The sequence below is a fragment of the Capricornis sumatraensis genome, chromosome 4, assembly GCF_032405125.1.
Source record: "Capricornis sumatraensis isolate serow.1 chromosome 4, serow.2, whole genome shotgun sequence".
Classification (NCBI taxonomy): Eukaryota; Metazoa; Chordata; class Mammalia; order Artiodactyla; family Bovidae; genus Capricornis; species Capricornis sumatraensis.
The window spans coordinates 11,269,351-11,288,297 of NC_091072.1; the positions used below are offsets into that span (position 1 = coordinate 11,269,351).

Sequence of the window (18,947 nt, forward strand, 5' to 3'; positions counted from 1 at the left end):
GGAGTGGGTAGCCTTTCCCTTCTCCAGGGGATCTTCCCAACCCAGGGATCAAACCCAGGTCTCCTGCATTGCAGGCAGATTCTTTACCAGATGAGCCACCAGGGAAGCCCAAGAATACTGGAATGGGTGGCCCATCCCTTCTCCAGCGGATCTTCGTGACCCAGGAATCAAACCAGCGTCTCCTGCACTGCAGGATTTTTTTTACCAATTAAGCGATTTTAAATTGGGGGCAAACAGTGAAAGAAAACAACCAAACCTGTAGGAAATAAATCAAGGGTCTGATTCACCCTTGCCCTTGGGTCCCAACACAAAGCCTGGGATATTTGCTAGGGTACCATCTCCCTGGCAGGGCTCCAGGTTTTGTCCCCTCAGCCCTAGTTTGTTGAAAACTCTCCTCAGCTTTCTATCCTCGCCCATGCAGAATAGGTAGACACAATCTAGGACAGAAAAATGGTCCCCAAAGCTGAGGTCATCTCTGGAATACCTTCCTCTCCTGGACCTTAAAAAATAATCCTTCATTTCTTTAGTAGTTTTCTGATGCCTTCATATTTTCTTATATTGTCTAGCTTTTCTAGCTGTTCCTAATGGGAGGTCTGGCCAAACTTATTTGATTTGCCATTGCTGGTGATTATAAAGATCCTTGCTTCAGAATCTTATGGATACCAGAGGCTACAGCAGCTGTGCAGTGTCTTGTTGGGGCCTCTTTAAAATTTCATTCTGACACTTCATTAATATGACAAAACTTAAATAAAACCTCTTAAAAACTTTTCTGCAAACTGTGCTCTATCTATACTGTTGGCAATAAATACCGTGTCCTAAATTAAATTAAAATACAAGGCAACTATTGTGACATTAACCCTTGGTTGTATCCTGATCAAGTAATCTAAGTGAATTCACTTCAGACCTTGATGGGTACTGCTGAGGCTGCCTGGCTCCATAAGTTGGTACTGGAAATCTGTTTGTTTGTATAGGCTAAAAAGAAAAAAAAAAGTTATTACGACAATGCACTCATCAATATATTTTCTATATAGGTTATCTTCCACATAAAAATAATCTATTTAAAAATCAATGAATAGATGACTTATAATCTTAACATTTAAAATATTTTGCTTATTCAACGTATCTTTGCTACTGAGTGTGGAATATTTAATCCTTTTAAACTATAGTTTTTAAATTCAATAATAACAAAGTATTATCTTGGCCTTGATCAACTCCATTAGTTAAAAGGTAACATATTAATATTTCCTAGGTCAATATATTTTAAATAAAACCTTTTAAAAATGTATTGCCAAACGTATACATAGTACCTAACTAGTACTGTAAACACCATCAATTTTCAAATACCCTTGATTTTGATGTGGAAAACAGGGAACTTTTGTGCACTGTTGATATGAATGTAAATTGGTCCAGTTACAATAGAAAACAGTATGGAGGTTCCTCAAAATATTAAAAACATGACTACCATATGACCCAGTAATTCTGAGTATTTATCCAAAGAAAATGGAACACTAACTTCTATAATTATCTGCACCCCATGTTCATTGCAGCATGAATTATGATAGCCAATATATGGAAGAGTCTAAGGGTCCATCCAATATGCTACTGGAGATCAGTGGAGAAATAACTCCAGAAAGAATGAAGGGATGAAGCCAAAGCAAAAACAATACCCAGCTGTGGATGTGACTGGTGATAGAACCAAGGTCTGATGCTGTAAAGAGCAATGCTGCATAGGAACCTGGAATGTCAGGTCCATGATCAAGGCAAATAGGGAGTGGTCAAACAAGAGATAGTAAGAGTGAATGTCGACATTCTAGGAATCAGCAAACTAAAATGGACTGGAATGGGTGAATTTACCTCAGATGACCATTATATCTACTACTGTGGGCAGGAATCCCTCAGAAGAAATGGTGTAGCCATCATGGCCAACAAAAGGGTCTGAAATGCAGTACTTGGATGCAATCTCAAAAACGACATAATGATCTCTGTTCCTCTCCAAGGCAAACCATTCAATATCACAGTTATCCAAGTCTATGTCCCAACCAGTAACGCTGAAGAAACTGAAGTTGAACGGTTTTATGAAGACCTACAAGACCTTTTAGAACTAACACCCAAAAAAGATGTCCTTTTCATTATAGGGGACTGGAATGCAAAAGTAGGAAGTCAAGAAATACCTGGAGTAACAGGCAAATTTGGCCTTGGAATGCGGAATGAAGCGGGACAAAGACTAATAGAGTTTTGCCAAGAAAAAGCACTGGTCATAGCAAACACCCTCTTCCAACAACACAAGAAAAGACTCTACATAGGGACATCACCAGATGGTCAACACCGAAATCAGACTGATTATATTCTTTGCAGCCAAAGATGGAGAAGCTCTATACAGTCAACAAAAACAAGACCAGGAGCTGTGTGTGGCTCAGATCATGAACTCCTTATTACCAAATTCAGACTCAAATTGAAGAAAGTAGGGAAAACCGCTAGACCATTCAGGTATGACCTAAATCAAATCCCTTATGATTACATAGTGGAAGTGAGAAATAGATTTAAGGGCCTAGATCTGATTGATAGAGTGCCTGATGAACTATGGAATGAGATTTGTGACACTGTACAGGAGACAGGGATCAAGACCATCCCCATGGAAAAGAAATGCAAAATGGCTATCTGGGGAGGCCTTACAAATAGCTGTGAAAAGAAGAGAAGCGAAAAGCAAAGAAGAAAAGGAAAGATATAACCATCTGAATGCAGAGTTCCAGAGAATAGCAAGAAGAGATAAGAAAGCCTTCTTCAGCGATCAATGCAAAGAAATCGAGGAAAACAACAGAATGAGAAAGACTAGAGATCTCTTCAAGAAAATTAGAGATACCAGGGGAACATTTCATGCAAAGATGGGCTCGATAAAGGACAGAAGTGGCCTGGACCTAACAGAAGCAGAAGATATTAAGAAGAGATGGCAAGAATACACGGAAGAACTGTACAAAAAAGATCTTCATGACCCAGATAATCACGATGGTGTGGTCACTCACCTAGAGCCAGACATTCTAGAATCTGAAGTCAAGTGGGCCTTGGAAAGCATCGCTACGAACAAAGCTAGTGGAGTTGATACAATTCCAGTTCAGCTATTTCAAATCCTGGAAGATGATGCTGTGAAAGTGCTGCACTCAATATGCCAGCAAATTTGGAAAACTCAGCAGTGGCCACAGGACTGGAAAAGGTCAGTTTGCATTCCAACTCCAAAGAAAAGCAATGCAAAAGAATGCTCAAACTACTGCACAATTGCATTCATCTCACATGCTAGTAAAGTAATGCTCAAAATTCTCCAAGCCAGGCTTCAGCAATACGTGAACCGTGAACTTCCTGATGTTCAAGCTGGATTTAGAAAAGGGAGAGGACCCAGAGATCAAACTGCCAACATCCGCTGGATCATGGAAAAAGCAAGAGAGTTCCACAAAAACATCTACTTCTGCTTTACTGACTATGCCAAAGCCTTTGACTGTGTGGATCACAATGAACTGTGGAAAATTCTGAAAGAGATGGGAATACCAGACCACCTGACCTGCCTCTTGAGAAATCTGAATGCAGGTCAGGAAGCAACAGTTAGAACTGGACATGGAACAACAGACTGGTTCCAAATAGGAAAAGGAGTACGTCAAGGCTGTATATTGTCACCCTGCTTATTTAACTTCTATGCAGAGTACATCATGAGAAATGCTGGACTGGAAGAAACACAAGCTGGAATCAAGATTGCCGGGAGAAATATCAATAACCTCAGATATGCAGATGACAGCACCCTTATGGCAGAAAGTGAAGAAGAACTAAAAAGTCTCTTGATGAAAGTGAAAGTGGAGAGTGAAAAAGTTGGCTTAAAGCTCAACATTCAGAAAACGAAGATCATGACATCCGGTCCCATCACTTCATGGGAAATAGATGGGGAAACAGTAGAAATAGTGTCAGACTTTATTTTTGGGGGCTCCAAAATCACTGCAGATGGTGATTGCAGCCATGAAATTTAAAGACACTTACTCCTTGGAAGAAAAGCTATGATCAACCTAGATAGTATATTCAAAAGCAGAGACATTACTTTGCCGACTAAGGTCCATCTAGTCATGGTTTTTTCTGTGGTCATGTATGGATGTGAGAGTTGGACTGTGAAGAAGGCTGAGTGCCGAAGAATTGATGCTTTTCAACTGTGGTGTTGGAGAAGACTCTTGAGAGTCCCTTGGACTGCCAGGAGATCCAACCAGTCCGTTCTGAAGGAGATCAGCCCTGGGATTTCTTTGGAAGGAATGATGCTAAAGCTGAAGCTCCAGTACTTTGGCCACCTCATGCGAAGAGTTGACTCATTGGAAAAGACTGTGATGCTGGGAGGGATTTGGGGCAGGAGGAGAAGGGGATGACCAAGGATGAGATGGCTGGATGGCATCACTGACTCAATGGACGTGAGTCAGAGTGAACTCTGGGAGTTAGTGATGGACAGGGAGGCCTGGCGTGCTGCAATTCATGGGGTCGCAAAGAGTCAGACACGACTGAGCGACTGATCTGAACTGAACTGAAGGGTCCATCTGTGGCAAACACACATACATATATACAAATATTATTCAACCACCAAACAAACGATATCTTGCCATTTGTGACAACATGGATGGACTACAGGCATTCAGGCTAAGTGAAATGAGTCAGAAAGAGGACAAATATATGATCTCACTTATATGTGGAATCTAAAAATAAACAAAAAAACACCAAATGGTTAGATACAGAGAACAGATTGGAGACTCACAGAGGGCAGAGAGGGAAATGGATAAAAACAGATGAAGGTGGTTAAAAGATAATAATTTCCAGTTGTAAAATAAGTCATAGGGATGTAAGGTACAGCATGGTGCCTTTGGTAATAATACTTCATTGCATATTTGAAAACTGCTAAGCGTGTAAATCTTAAAAGTTCTCATCACAAGGAAAAAAAATGTATAACTATGTACAACAATGGATGTTAATGAGACTTACTGTGGTGCTCATTTCATACTGTATACAAATATTGAACCACGTTGTACACCTGAAATTTATATAATGTGATATGTCTGAAAGCGAAAGTGAAAGGCACTCAGTTGTGTTCAACCCTTTGCAACCCCCTGGACTATACAGTCCATGGAATTCTCCAGGCCAGAATACTAGAGTGGGTAGGGGATGCACAGAGTTGGACACAACTGAAGCGACGCAGCAGCAGCAGCAGCAGCAGCCTTTCCCTTCTCCAGGGGATCTTCCCATCCCAAGGATCAAGCCCAGGTCTCCCGCATTGCAGGCAGATTCTTTATCAGCTGAGCTACAAAGGAAGCCTGTGATGTGTCTATTTTATCTCAATTTTTAAAAAGTAGAACACCGGAGTCATCAGGGATGGGAAATTACTGCTTCACGGGTTCAGAGTTTCTGTCTGGGGTAAAGAAAAAGTTTTAGAAATAGCAGTGATGATTACACAACACTGTAAATGTAATTAATGCCACTGAACTGTATATTTAAAAATGGTCAAAACGGCAACTTTTATAGCATGTATATTTTACCACAATTGAAAATGAAAGAAAAAGTCAAAGACAAAAAAAATTATATATTACATAATTTCTAACTTGTATATAGGGACTGTGTGATCATCCTATATACGTAGAAATATGGAAAAATCCCCGAGACTTATGGTTAAGGGAAAAGGGCTTAACAATTTGTTTCTTTTTTATAAAAGGAAAGGGAGAAGAACAGAGAGATTGCATACATATCCTTCCATTTCAGAAGCATATCTAATCATTTAACCTCCTTGTAATTGGAAAGACTTTAAAAGTTTGACAGTACCAAATGCTGCCAAAATTTACTTTGACAGGAATGTTCATACACCACTGACAATGCAATCACCCAATGGCATAATCCTTTTGGAAAACAATTTGACATTTTCAAGTAAACATTCAAATATCTTTCAACCCAGCAATTTAACTTTGGTATATTCCTATATCGGAGTTCTCTAATAGAATTTTCTGTAATGATGGAAACATTCTATGCCTATGGTGCCCCTACAATAGTAGCCACAGGTGATCTATTGAGCATCTAAAATGTCAGTGGGGAATACAATTCTTAACTTTATTTAATATAACATAAAATTTAAATGGCCACATGTGGATAGTAACCACTGTAATAGTACCACCCTAGAACTCACACACATGCATGAGTAACATACAGAATGTTCATCTCAGCTTTATTTGTAATAATGAACAACTGGAAACTGGTAAAAGAAAAATGGATTTTTAAACTGTGTGGAATTTATGTAATATAATATCAACAGTGAAAATGAATGCATTAGAGCTACATCTATTGACAGAGATAAACCACAAAGCAATGTTATGGGGGAAAAGCATGATGCAGATACATGTGTAAAACAGCAAACAAAACATTATACAACGTTTAAAAGCAGATCAAGCATTAGTATACTGTATTGGCGTTTTTCTTTCTGGCTTACTTCCCTCTGTATAATCAGCTCCAGTTTCATCTGATGCCGGGAGGCAGCGTGAGGAATTGCACCCGTGACAAGGTCATGCAGCAGAGCTCTGATGGCAAGACTAATCAGACCTCAGGTTTTCCCCCTGGAATTTCCTGAGCATCTACCCCCCAAGAAAATAAGAATCTGCCTGCTTTTCCACTCTTCTGATATTCTCTGGAAAAAGTCAAATCAGGGCTTTAGTCTTCTGCATTTGAAAGGGATGTTTCCGCTCAAACCCCCTCTGATAGCTCTCTAGCTTGCCTAACAGGTTCTCCGGACCTCTTACAGCTTGTGAATTGCTTACAGACCCCCAACCACGAGAGGCACAAAGCTTAAAGCATCAGAGCCTTTTCTAAAGAGTTAAAAATCATATTGGTAGAGGGTTTTCACTGTTGACGCAATGATTGCTGCCAGGCCTCCATATTCTTTATCTTTTAGGCACCTGGGAGGATGTTAATCAATGTAAACTGGATATGGAAAAAGATATATAATAGCTTTGATGTTAGCAACACTAGACTTTTGAGTTAATTACTTTTCTCTTTGTTATATATCACTGCACTCCTCTTGTGTCCTTGCTACGTAAGAATGTAACTTTATTTAGTGCTTTCTGAGAGGGGTACCAGACTTTGGGAAGATCAACACAAATAAGTCTTCTGGTTGACAAACTCTTATCAGAAAAAAGGCTATAAAATGTTAATTGGCCCTTTTGGCCGGAAGATAATGTAAATTACCTAAGACTTGTGTATACAATTAGGTATGCAGACAGAAAAGCCTGGTTTTGATAAGAGTCTGGACTGCTAACGTTGCATAATTTTGTGTTACCCATTGATCTCCATGTTTTATCAAAAGTATAAAAGGCCTTCTGAACAACAGAGGACGGGGCCAGTCACTGGACTGGTTTCCCCCGTGTCTCCTCTTTACTCTAATTTCAGGCTGAATTCCCATCTGGGGCGTGGAGGCTCACCATGTATACTTACTTGCCCCAGCTTTTAAGATCCACGTGAGGGGGAGCCCAAGGTGGGGCACCCCCCAATATTCAAGAGGACACCAGTGGCCTAACGTAGATAGTGCAAGCTCCTTGTCTGGAACTTTATTGGCTTCCCACTTAAACCAAGTTATTCAGCCTTCTTTCTCCACTTAATTTTCCTACTACACTATTTCTTCCTAATCTAATCTTATATTAATAAATAAATAAGTTTTCCTCGCCAAAGCCATCCCCACTTCAAATTCCCTGGATCCACCAGGGCTGGACCCCAGCAATCTACCTCATTAGAGCTGATTCAAATGTATCCTTTTTAATGGCTGAGTAATACTCCATTGTGTATACAGTATACTAACGCATATATACGGAATTTAGAAAGATAATAACGAAAACCCTGTATGTGAGACAGCAAAAGAGACACAGATGTATGGAACAGTCTTTTGGACTCTGTGGGAGAGGGAGAAGGTGGGATGATTTGGGAGAATGGCACTGAAACATGCATAATATAAGAAACGAATCGCCAGTCCAGGTTCGATGCAGGATATAGGATGCTTGGGGCTGGTGCACTGCGATGAACCAGAGAGATGGTATGGGGAGGGAGGTGGGAGGGGAGTTCAGGATTGGGAACACGTGTACACCTGTGGTGGATTCATGTTGATGTATGGCAAAACCAATACAATATTGTAAAGTAAAAATAAATAAATAAATAATAATAAAAATAGAAAGAAGACATTAACACACAAAATAAATAAATAAAAGCAGATAAAGCAACATTTTGTTATTTCGTAGGGATATATGCACATTAGAAAAAGTGGATTACTATCCTAGTACTCCCTAATATACTCCAAAGGACAGTGATTGCTGGTCCTCTTGCTGAGACAACTAGACGTATTACTCCAGGAGCTCAGCATCAGATTTTTAGTTAGATGCCCTGAGGAAGCCAGGTATTGAAAACAAAGATAGCAGACATAGGGAAAAAAAGTGACAGCATAAAACCCAGGACATTTTCTAGGCTTGGTTTCAAGGCAAGACATTCTCAGTGTCTTGAGACAATGTTTTCCTCCCATCTCCTCTCAGCCAGGGACCCTAGTGCTATTCCATTAACTAACCCAGAGGCCATCTGCAGACCACACTCCTAAATTCTTTGGAAAATATCTATGTTTATTCCTATGTGTTCCGTTCAGTCGCTTGTTGAGCATGTTCAGTTGCTCAGTTGTGTCCAACTCCTTGCAATCCCACGGACTGTAACCCTCCAGGCTCTCCAGGCAAGAATACTGAGTGGGTTGCCATCTCCTACTCCAGGAGATCTTCCTGACCCAGGGATCAAACCCAACTCTGTTGTGTCTCCTGCACTGGCAGGGAGATTCTTTACCACTGCACCACCTGGTATATTATGTAATAATTTTTTAAGCTTTAAAAATGTGATGTGCTGCACTCAGTTGCTCAGTCATGTCCGACTCTTTGCAACCCCATGGAATGTAGCCCACCAGGCTCCTCTATCCATGGAGATTCTCCAGGCAAGAATACTGGAGTGGGTTGCCATGCCCTCCTCAAGGGATCTTCCCAACCCAGGGATTAAACCCAGGTCTCCCGCATTGCAGGCAGATTTTTTACCAGCTGAGCTACCAGGGAAGCCCTAAAAGTATGATACCATAGTATAATAAAGGAAAATAATTTTTCATTTAAACTTACAACGTTTCTGGGAGGCGTCACTGAAGAAGCAGGTCCAGGAACACTTGCTGGCTGTCTAGAATCTTTTGCTTGATTTTTGCCACCTGATCTGAAAGATACAAATACTTTTGAGCTAAATTAAGATTAAGACATTTCTACATGACATAGCATTAATATACAGACTTGTATTTTTCCAAATACAGAAGAATGATACTGGTAGTGGCAGTGGATATGATCATGATGACAGCTAAAATTCGTATGGCATTCTTAATAGTTCTCATCCAGTTTTAATCCTTAGAGTACTAGAAAGTTTTCTTAATCTCATTTTACAATTAAATAAACTGAAATACTAAGAAATAATTTAGACAATCAGGCCAGTGTTCTCAAACTCCTCAAGTCTTCCTGAAATCAGAGACTACTAAAATAATATTCTTAGGTCTAAAGTAGTCACTCTGAATATCAGGAAGTCCAAAAAAGCAGAACAAGCTGGCTGGAAAGATGTCAGCTAAGAGTTAGACATTGCCAAAAGGATAGTACAGAAGACAGCTATTGCTATGAAACTAAAATTTCAGAGATGCAGACTGGGGAATTATCTACATGGATTGGTCAGTCTGAAGCATGAAAGAAAGTTAAGAGAAAAAAGGATAGAAAGATAAATCTGGGGAAGTCCCTGGCAATCCAGTGGTTAGGACTTGGTGCTTTCATTGCCAGGGACCCAGGTTCAATCCCTGCTTAGAGAATCAAGATCCTGCCAAACCACTCAGTGTGGTCAAAAAAAAGGGGGTACAGGCATATGTCTCAATAAACTATATTTTAAAATCAAAAAGAAATCTACATCTGTTTTAGAACATATTAAAAAAATAAAACTAACATGAGGATTCTGTAGGAAACTATTATGCAGTTTTTAAGTGAGGTAAGTGAGAAATAGGGCAATGAAGTAAAGGTGAGCATTCCAGGCAAGATATGAACATTTTGGAATCATTACCATAATAAAAACTAGCTATTAAGTAACTGCATTGTGCTATGGATTTTATTTGTTAATATTTCCTTATTTAATCCTCACATGAAGCCCTCCAGAGATAGATAATATTATTATTCTCATTGTAGAGGATGTAAACCAAGGCTCAGATACTTATTATTTCTGTTCATAATTCTAGCAAATGATAGCTTTGCTAGAACTTGAACTTAGGTCTGACTGCAAGGTCCCTGCTAACACATGCTACATTCCAATGCCAACGTATTAGAAATGATTGTTGAGAGACAGCAGTACAAGAGTCCAACATGTAGACTAGAAATGTCAGGTGTCTGAATTATGACAACCCTTTCTTTCATCAAAGATTATTTCTTAAAAGCTGATGATACATAAAATCTGTTTTCAAAACAGACTTGAAGAATACTTCTAGGAGAATTGATACTGGAAATAGACAAGGAAGAAAAAAATTTAATGGCATGCAAATCAGAAGCTGTAGCCCCAAATTCTACTTACCCCACTATCAGAAATGAAAGTCAAGTAAAATGAAGCCTAGGGGCCATTTTCAGTAGTATACAGGTTGGTGTCATCATAACCCTCTTCCCTCACCATTATAAGAGATGGCTGAATCACCACTTACCCTTTAATTCCTGCTCATCATGTCAAAAGAATAGAGACACAAACTAGAATGCTAGTTTTAAACTATCTTCTATGATATGATTATCATCATACATAATTAAATTACTTAGTAAGAATTAAAAAAAAATAATCTAAGTACTCATTTGTCTGTGATCTCTTCCTTCTGCAGTAGCTTCTCCGTAGCTGGTTTCTCTTAATGAAGACAAAAACAGCCAATACAATAAGAGGAACAATTAGGAAGAAGAATACCAGGAGTCCGTCCCTCAGTGCAGCATTGTTTTCTAGAGAGAAGGAGTTTATATTAATGATAATTAAATTAGAAGTTAACTTGTATTAACTAAAACATACTAAATGATGATATATTTTACATTCATTTTCACATTGTTCAAAAGTCACACTGATATCAACTGAAAAACACTGAGAAGTCTTATTGACTCCTCCTGCTTACCCACTTCATTTCTGCCTTCCTAAAGGTAAAGTGAAAGTGAAGTCACTCAGTCATGTCCAACTCTTTGCGACCCCCTACCAGGCTCCTCCCTCCATGGGATTCTCCAGGCAAGAGTACTGGAGTGGGTTGCCATTTCCTTCTCCATCCTAAAGGTAACCACTTTTATTAATTTCTTCTATAATCTTACAGTGTTTCTTCATGCAAAGTTAAGCAAGAACAAAATATGTTTTATTGTGAACCTTTCTTACACAAAAGGTAGCATGGCATAAATGCCATTCCATTTGTTATTTTTTCACTTAGCCATACTACATATCTTCCCAAACCATACACAGAGCACCACCTCTTTTTCTGTATAGCTATACAAAACTGCATTGCAAGGATGCCCTATAGTTTATTCAGTCAGTGAGTACCCACTAATACTTTCATTTTTCCAATCTTTGCTATTACAAAAACATATTACAATGAATAGCCTTGTATACACGTCATATCACATAGATGTACCTATAGAATAATTTCCCAAAAGTAGAACTGACGTATCAGAGGGTAAATGTACTTGCTGTTTTTTAAAGGCATCATCAACTTGTCTACCACAGTGGTAGTTACAAGTTAGCATGCCATATATCCAAACAAAACTATAATTCAAAGAGGTACATGCACCCCTATATTCTTGACAGCTTTATTCACAATAGCCAAGACATGGAAACAACCTAAATGTTCACTGACAGATGAATGGATAAGTAAGATGTGGTACTTAAATACCATGGAATACAACTTAGCTATAAAACAGAATGAAATAATGCCATTTGCAGCAACCTGGATGGACCTAGAGATTATCATACTAACTGAAGTCAGAAAGAGAAAGTCAAATACCATATGGTATCACTTATATATGGAAACTAAAATATAACAGAAATGAACTTATCTACAAAACAGAAACAGACTCACTCACAGACACAGAGAACACACTTCTGGTTGCCAAGAGGGAGAGGAGGAGGGGGAGGAATGGATTGGGAGTTTGGAATTAGCGGACGCAAACTATTATATATACACTGAATAAACAAGGTCCTTCTCTATAACACCAATACTTTGGCCACCTGATGCAAAGAGCTGACAATTAGAAAAGACCCTGATGCTGGGAAAGACTGAGGTAGGAGGAGAAGGGGACGACAGAGGATTAGATGGTTGGGTGGCATCACCAACTCAATAGCCATGAGTTTGAGCAAGCTCCAGGAGCTGGTGATGGACAGGGAAGCCTGGCATGCTGCAGACCATGGGGTTACAACAAGTCGGACACAACTGAGCGACTGAACTGAACTGACTCTATAACACAGGAAACTATATTCAATATCCTGTGATAAATCACAATGGAAAAGAACATAAAAAGAATGCATATATTTATATAAGTGAATCACTTTGTTGTCTAGCAGAAATTAACACAACATTGTAAATCAACTATATTTCAATAAAATAAATTTTCTTAAAAAGTTAGCATGCTAGCCAGCAATGTACAAGAATTCCTCACAACCTCACCCATAGAGTCAAGCTACTGCATTTTTGCCAAACTGGCAGGTGAAAATTTATATCTTATATGATTTTAATTTGGATTTCTCTTTTTGTACCATGATTTGAGCAACTTTTCATGTTTAAGAAAATACTGTATTTCTTTTTCTTCTCAGTTTCTAAAAGTCTTTTATCTATTAGGGAGAAAAGTTTTGTCTATGATAAATTGGCAATATTTTTCCCATTTTGTCATGTCTTATGGTACAATGCTTTTCTCCATGCATAATTTTACTATTTCAAGGTAGCTAAATTTATCAATCTTATTTTTTGTGGCTTATGGACTTTAAGTCTTATAATTTTAAAAATTCATTAGTTAACATTAATTTTGTCTGCTTCATGTTCTTCAGTGAAAGAATATAGCAAATATGAACATAAGTGGTAAACTATGAAATAATCCTAATTTTAAATTTGTAAAAGTACCAAAACTTTGTTTTAAAAGTTATATGAAACTACACAAAATACTCAACACAATTAAAAATAAAAATGAAAACTTAAAGCCAATTTGATATATCATTTTATACCTAATAAGAAAAGGTCAAAATTTAAAGCAACACTGGCCAGGTTATATTAAAATTGGCACCTTCATACTGTCAGTGGCATTACACAAGCTCATTTGGAATTTTTATCAAGAACCATAAAAAGGATTATACCCTTCAATCTAATAATCTCATTATGGCAATTTATGCTTCAGTTGGGAAAAATGTTTAAGTATTAAGATGTACACTACAATGTCATCAGTGCATATCAAGAACTTAGAGACAACCTAAATGTCAAATAATTAGATAACAGCTAAGCCAAGTTATGACACAATCCATCAATGAATTAAAATGTATAGTTCTGACTTCCACTTCTAGCCAAAATGGGGTAACAGGAGCCAGATTTATCCTGCTAGCTATAGCAACCAGAAAACCAGGCAAAATACTTAAAGCAATGGTTTTCACACATTGGACATATGGCAATGAAGAGCAGTGATCCCTTAGAGCTTTACAAAGGGAGCTCTACAATTGCCCCAGTTCGCTGCCTAGGGAAAGTTAACAGATTGTGATGAGGGGTGTGGAAACCTAAGCGAACTCCAGTGGTTTCCTTGAGGTGAGGAATAGACTCTGGCTGAGGAAGAAGTCAAGATAACTAGAGTTCACAAGCAAAGTACCAGAAGGGAGAAAGCTGCACAGACAAAACTTGAAAGATCTGCAGAGGGTTCCCCTCAGATACTCAGTTGAGAACTGATCAATGTATGCATGTAAGGAAATCACCTGAAGCCAGAGACAGAATCACCTGAAAGGATTAGTGGGAACAAACCCCACACACAACTCACACAGAACTAGAAAGCATGCCTTTTCCTACCACTTTTAGAGGAAAACTCCATAGTTAACGGCATTGAATAGAATAAACAGAAAAGGGTTTGCCTCAGTAATGGGGTAAAATCAATCCGAGGCTAAATGCTGCTCAGGTCCTCCCCAACAGAGCTTTAAAAAAGGTTCTAAAGAACCGTACTACATCCAGGTAAATTAAGCCCACTTAAGCTTACATCCAAAGCTCATCAGCAGAAATCCAAAAATACCTAATATCCAACAGGCAAAATTCACAGTTTTTGGAATTCAGTAAAAAAGATACAAGACATACAAAGAAGCAGAAAAAATATGACCCAAATCAGGAGATTAATTCATAAAAACTAATTAAATGATACAGGTGACAGAATTAGTAGATAAAGACATTAGATATTACTATAACTGTATTCTACATGTTCAAGAAGCTAGTGTAAAGATTGAACATGCTACGTAGAGATGAAAAAGGAAGAAAAGAAGAAAGGGAGGAAGGGAGGGCGAGGGAGAAAAGAAAAAAGGAAGGGAAAGAAAGAAAGAGAGCAAGGAAAAGAAAGGGGAGGGAGAAATAGAACTTACAGAGATAAAAACTTCAACATCAAAGATAAAGAATACACTGGATGGATTTAATAGCAGATCAGACATCACAGAAGAGTAAACTTGAAGAAAAATAATAGAAACTATCCAAAATTAAACACAAAGAATAAAGAATTTTTTTTTTAATCAAGTGCCAACAAAGGTCCATCTAGTCAAGGCTATGGTTTTTCCAGTGGTCATGTATGGATGTGAGAGTTGGACTATAAAGAAAGCTGAGCACTGAAGAATTGATGCTTTTGAACTGTGGTGTTGGAGAAGACTCTTGAGAGTTCCTTGGACTGCAAGGAGATCCAACCAGTCCATTCTGAAGGAGATCAGCCCTGGGATTTCTTTGGAAGGAATGATGCTAAAGCTGAAACTCCAGTACTTTGGCCACCTCATGTGAAGAGGTGACTCATTGGAAAAGACTGTGATGCTGGGAGGGATTGGGGGCAGGAGGAGAAGGGGACAACAGAGGATGAGATGGCTGGATGGCATCACCGACTCGATGGACATGAGTTTGGGTGAACTCCGGGAGTTGGTGATGGATAGGTTGCTGAGAATCGGACACGACTGAGCAACTTCACTTTCACTTTTCATTTTCATGCATTGGAGAAGGAAATGGCAACCCACTCCAGTGTTCTTGCCTGGAGAATCCCAGGGACGGGGGAGCTTGGTGGGCTGCCGTCTATGGGGTCACACAGAGTCGGACACAACTGAAGCGATTTAGCAGCAGCAGCAGCAGGGAGGCCTGGTGTGCTGTGATTCATGGGGTCGCAAAGAGTTGGACACGACTGAGCGACTGAACTGACTGACTGAAAACACTGAGAAGTGAAAGAACTGCAAGTAGCCAGATGTACATGTAACTGGAGTCCCTGAGGGATGGAGTAAAAAAAGAAAAAATATTTGAAGAAATAATGACCACACTTTTCCCAAATTTAAAGAAAAAAGCACAAATCTAGAAAGTTTAAGAAACCCCAAGCACACCATAATCAAACACTAAAAATTAGAGATAAAATCTTATTAGCAACCAGAGGGTAAAAAAAAAAAACACACACACACACACACACTACAAACAGAAGACAAAAAAAAAAAAAAAGATTTCTCAGGAAAAACAATGCAAGTCAGAAGACAATGTAGGAACATCTCTGAAGGAGTAAAAGGGGTATAAACTGTCACCTTAGAATTCTTTACCTAGTTATTATTCAAGAAGGAAGGCAAAATGAAGACCTTTTCAGATATAAGAAAGCTAAAAGTCAATTTTTCACTGGCAGAAATGTGAAAAGAAGTCCTTCAAGTGGAAACTGAATGATACCACATGGAAATCTGACTTAACATAAAAAAGAAGAGCACCAGAAATGGTAACTAGGTGGGTAAACATAAAGATCTTTTCTAGTATCTATATTTCTTTTAAAAATAATCAACTGTTTAAAGCAAAAGTGACAACAATGTATTATAGGTTTAAAACATATATAGTATGATAATACAGTACAAAAGCCAGGAGGAGAGAAATGAAAGCATCCTGAAATGGCACAATATCATATGAAGGGAGACTGTGATAGAAAAATATCATTATGTTAGATTTAAACCCAAGCATATCAATAATCAAACAAAATATAATTGGCCAAAACAACTCAATTAAAAGGCAGAAACTGGCCGAGTTAAAAAAAAAAAGCCAAGACCCAGCTAAATGCTGCCTAAGAGAAACCCACTTTAAATATAAAGACACAAACAGATTAACTGATGTGGGAAGTGAGGGGAAGGTACAAGGATGCCCAGTTTCTGACATGGACCACAGAGATCACACTCATTTTCCTCTATACTACTTGCCATTGTACGTAGGTCCACTGTCCACGCTTCCTCCGTATCCTTTAGTCTCACAGTTGGGGGGAGCCCAGCCGTTGTCACAGTGACAATTTTTATTGCTATTACATACCTTCAAAACAATCAAAATACCACTTTCGTTAATTGTGAATGATGTTCTAAATCATGAACGCAAGGATAGAAACCAAGAGAAAAGACTAAATTCATGCAAATCCATAGACATTCTTTTTAAGAATGAAGAATTTATCAGGTATCTAAATTCCCCAATAACTAAAAACCTTAAGAAATCTCACTGAGCATCCCCATGGAGAACTCTCATTATTCAAGCACTACTTTCGTGAACAAACCAAGAGACTATTACCTACCCCATGTCCATGACACTTTTCCTGAATGTCACAGTCATAATTCAGAACAGAAACATTTACACATGCGAAATTTCTGCAGATCTGAAAGAAAAAGAAGTAATGAATAAAGAAAACTTGAACACATTAGTAAACTAGCCAGGGGAAAAAAAGACCTGGGTGTAGATGATTTCATTGGTGAATTCTTTCATACTTTTAAGGAATAGTTAATTCCCATACTGCATATTTGATGATATTAACTAACTGACATAGAACTAACAATCAAAAAGGACAAAGATGACACAAAGGCCTAAAACAAAACTATAATCTATTCTTCTATACAAATATACATGTAAAAATCTAAAGTAAAATATTCACAAATGGATTTTTTCAAATCAGACAGAGATAATCCCACTACTATAGAAAAGGCTCTGAAACTCCACAACTATTCATTCATGTTTTCTTTCTTTAGAGATTTAAATTAGTTGGATTTAAAATCTTTACTTTACCCTTGCAGCCTTTTACTTTTTCTCTCATTTTTCTGTTTCAGTCTTTCTGTTCAGCTTCCTCACAAAATCCTCCAACTTTATATAACAATAAATCTATAGTTCAGTTATATATGCATGAAGATGAACAGTGTACTAGGGTTAGGACAGGGAGACAGACATCTCTTAGGAGGATGACCAACTAAACCAAAAATCTTATCTTCTCATCTCCAACCTGCTCCTAGGGTAACAGGCAACTCGTTGCTTTGTTGACAAGGCAGGAGAAGCAGACAGACAGAAGAAGGACTAGCTTCTCCATCAGTCAACTAAATGTAAGTCCATTTTCAATATCATGTTTTCCCCCACCCCTTTCAGCTATAATCATGGTTTCCAAATCACCAATCTGTTTAGGGTTCTGCCAGGCTAAGATACAGGCTCTTTGTTCACACTCTATCAGTCTGCACTGTGAATTGTAGGTCCTACTACTCTGGCAAACTTTTTTTTTCCTCTTTCAACTTTTCAAAACCTGTTGAAATTTTTATCTACTGATGCAATCTCATATACTTCACACTTCGGAATCTATTCCCTAATTAGTTCCTTTATATTTTGAGAGAAATTGGCAGACAAACAGGATAAATGAATATTGCAATCCAGCATCTTTTATAGGTTTTTTTCCAATTCATATTTTCACTCTGAACTTGCAGTAACTTATTCTAACTGACTGTAATGATTACTTTTATGTGTCTGCCTGTAAAAGACAGAGGTCCAGGAATCAAGGCGTGGAAGTGGAGTGGCACCACTCACTATTTCTCTTCATGACCCACTAGCAAAATGTTTGCTCCCTGCTCCCACGACTTTATGCTCTATAGTTAATCTAGAAGTCTTAATTCTAGAGGGAAGAATGCTTCCATCAGGAAACACTTCAGTGATTCCACTGAACTGGAAGTTAAGACTGCCACCCACTCACTTCAGATTTCTCATGTCTCTAAACGAACAAAGAAGGGAGTTACTGTGAGCTGATGTGACTGATCCATTCCCAAGGGAAAACTGGACTGTTACTCCACAATGGAATAAGGAAGAGTATGTGTGGAATATAGGAGATCCCTTAGGGTGTTTCTTAGTATGACCATTATAAAGACCGGTAGAAAACTACAACCACCCAATCCTAACAGGACTACTAACAGTCCAGAGCCTTCAGGAATGAAGGCTTTACAGCATCCTGCCAAGTAAAAAATCCTAATCAGCTGAAGTCCTTGCTGAAAGCAAAGACAATAAGGAATTAGGGAAGAAGACAGTTAAATAATACCAGCTATAAGGACTTTCCTAGTGGTCCAGTGGTAAAGACTCTGTGCTTCTACTACAGGAAGCATGGGTTTGATCCCTTGGGGAACTAAGATACCATAAGCCACATGGTGCAGCCAAAAATAAGAAAAAAATGAAACATCAGCTATAACTATATTACAGAAATGAAAACTGTAATTATCATGACCATTCCCTCATTTTGTTATAAACATGCTTGTGTGTACGTGTATCAAATACTTTTTTCTTCTCTCTCTTAGTCCCTCAGGTAGCATACAATGTATTACCTTTATATCATAGTATTTAAGTATTGCTAACTTTACAT

At 38.3% G+C, this 18,947-nt stretch overlaps 1 protein-coding gene across 1 annotated transcript in view; it reads right to left on the reverse strand.

Moving 5' to 3' along the window:
• Nucleotides 1-18,947, reverse strand: part of ADAM9 (ADAM metallopeptidase domain 9) — a 98,659-nt gene that overhangs the window by 1,994 nt on the left and 77,718 nt on the right. The window contains exons 17-21 of the mRNA XM_068970690.1: nucleotides 16,863-16,943; nucleotides 16,504-16,609; nucleotides 10,907-11,048; nucleotides 9,180-9,267; nucleotides 905-972 (exon numbers count right to left, since the gene is read on the reverse strand). Coding sequence (XP_068826791.1) covers nucleotides 905-972; nucleotides 9,180-9,267; nucleotides 10,907-11,048; nucleotides 16,504-16,609; nucleotides 16,863-16,943 — 485 coding nt within the window. The remainder of the gene's footprint in view (nucleotides 1-904; nucleotides 973-9,179; nucleotides 9,268-10,906; nucleotides 11,049-16,503; nucleotides 16,610-16,862; nucleotides 16,944-18,947) is intronic.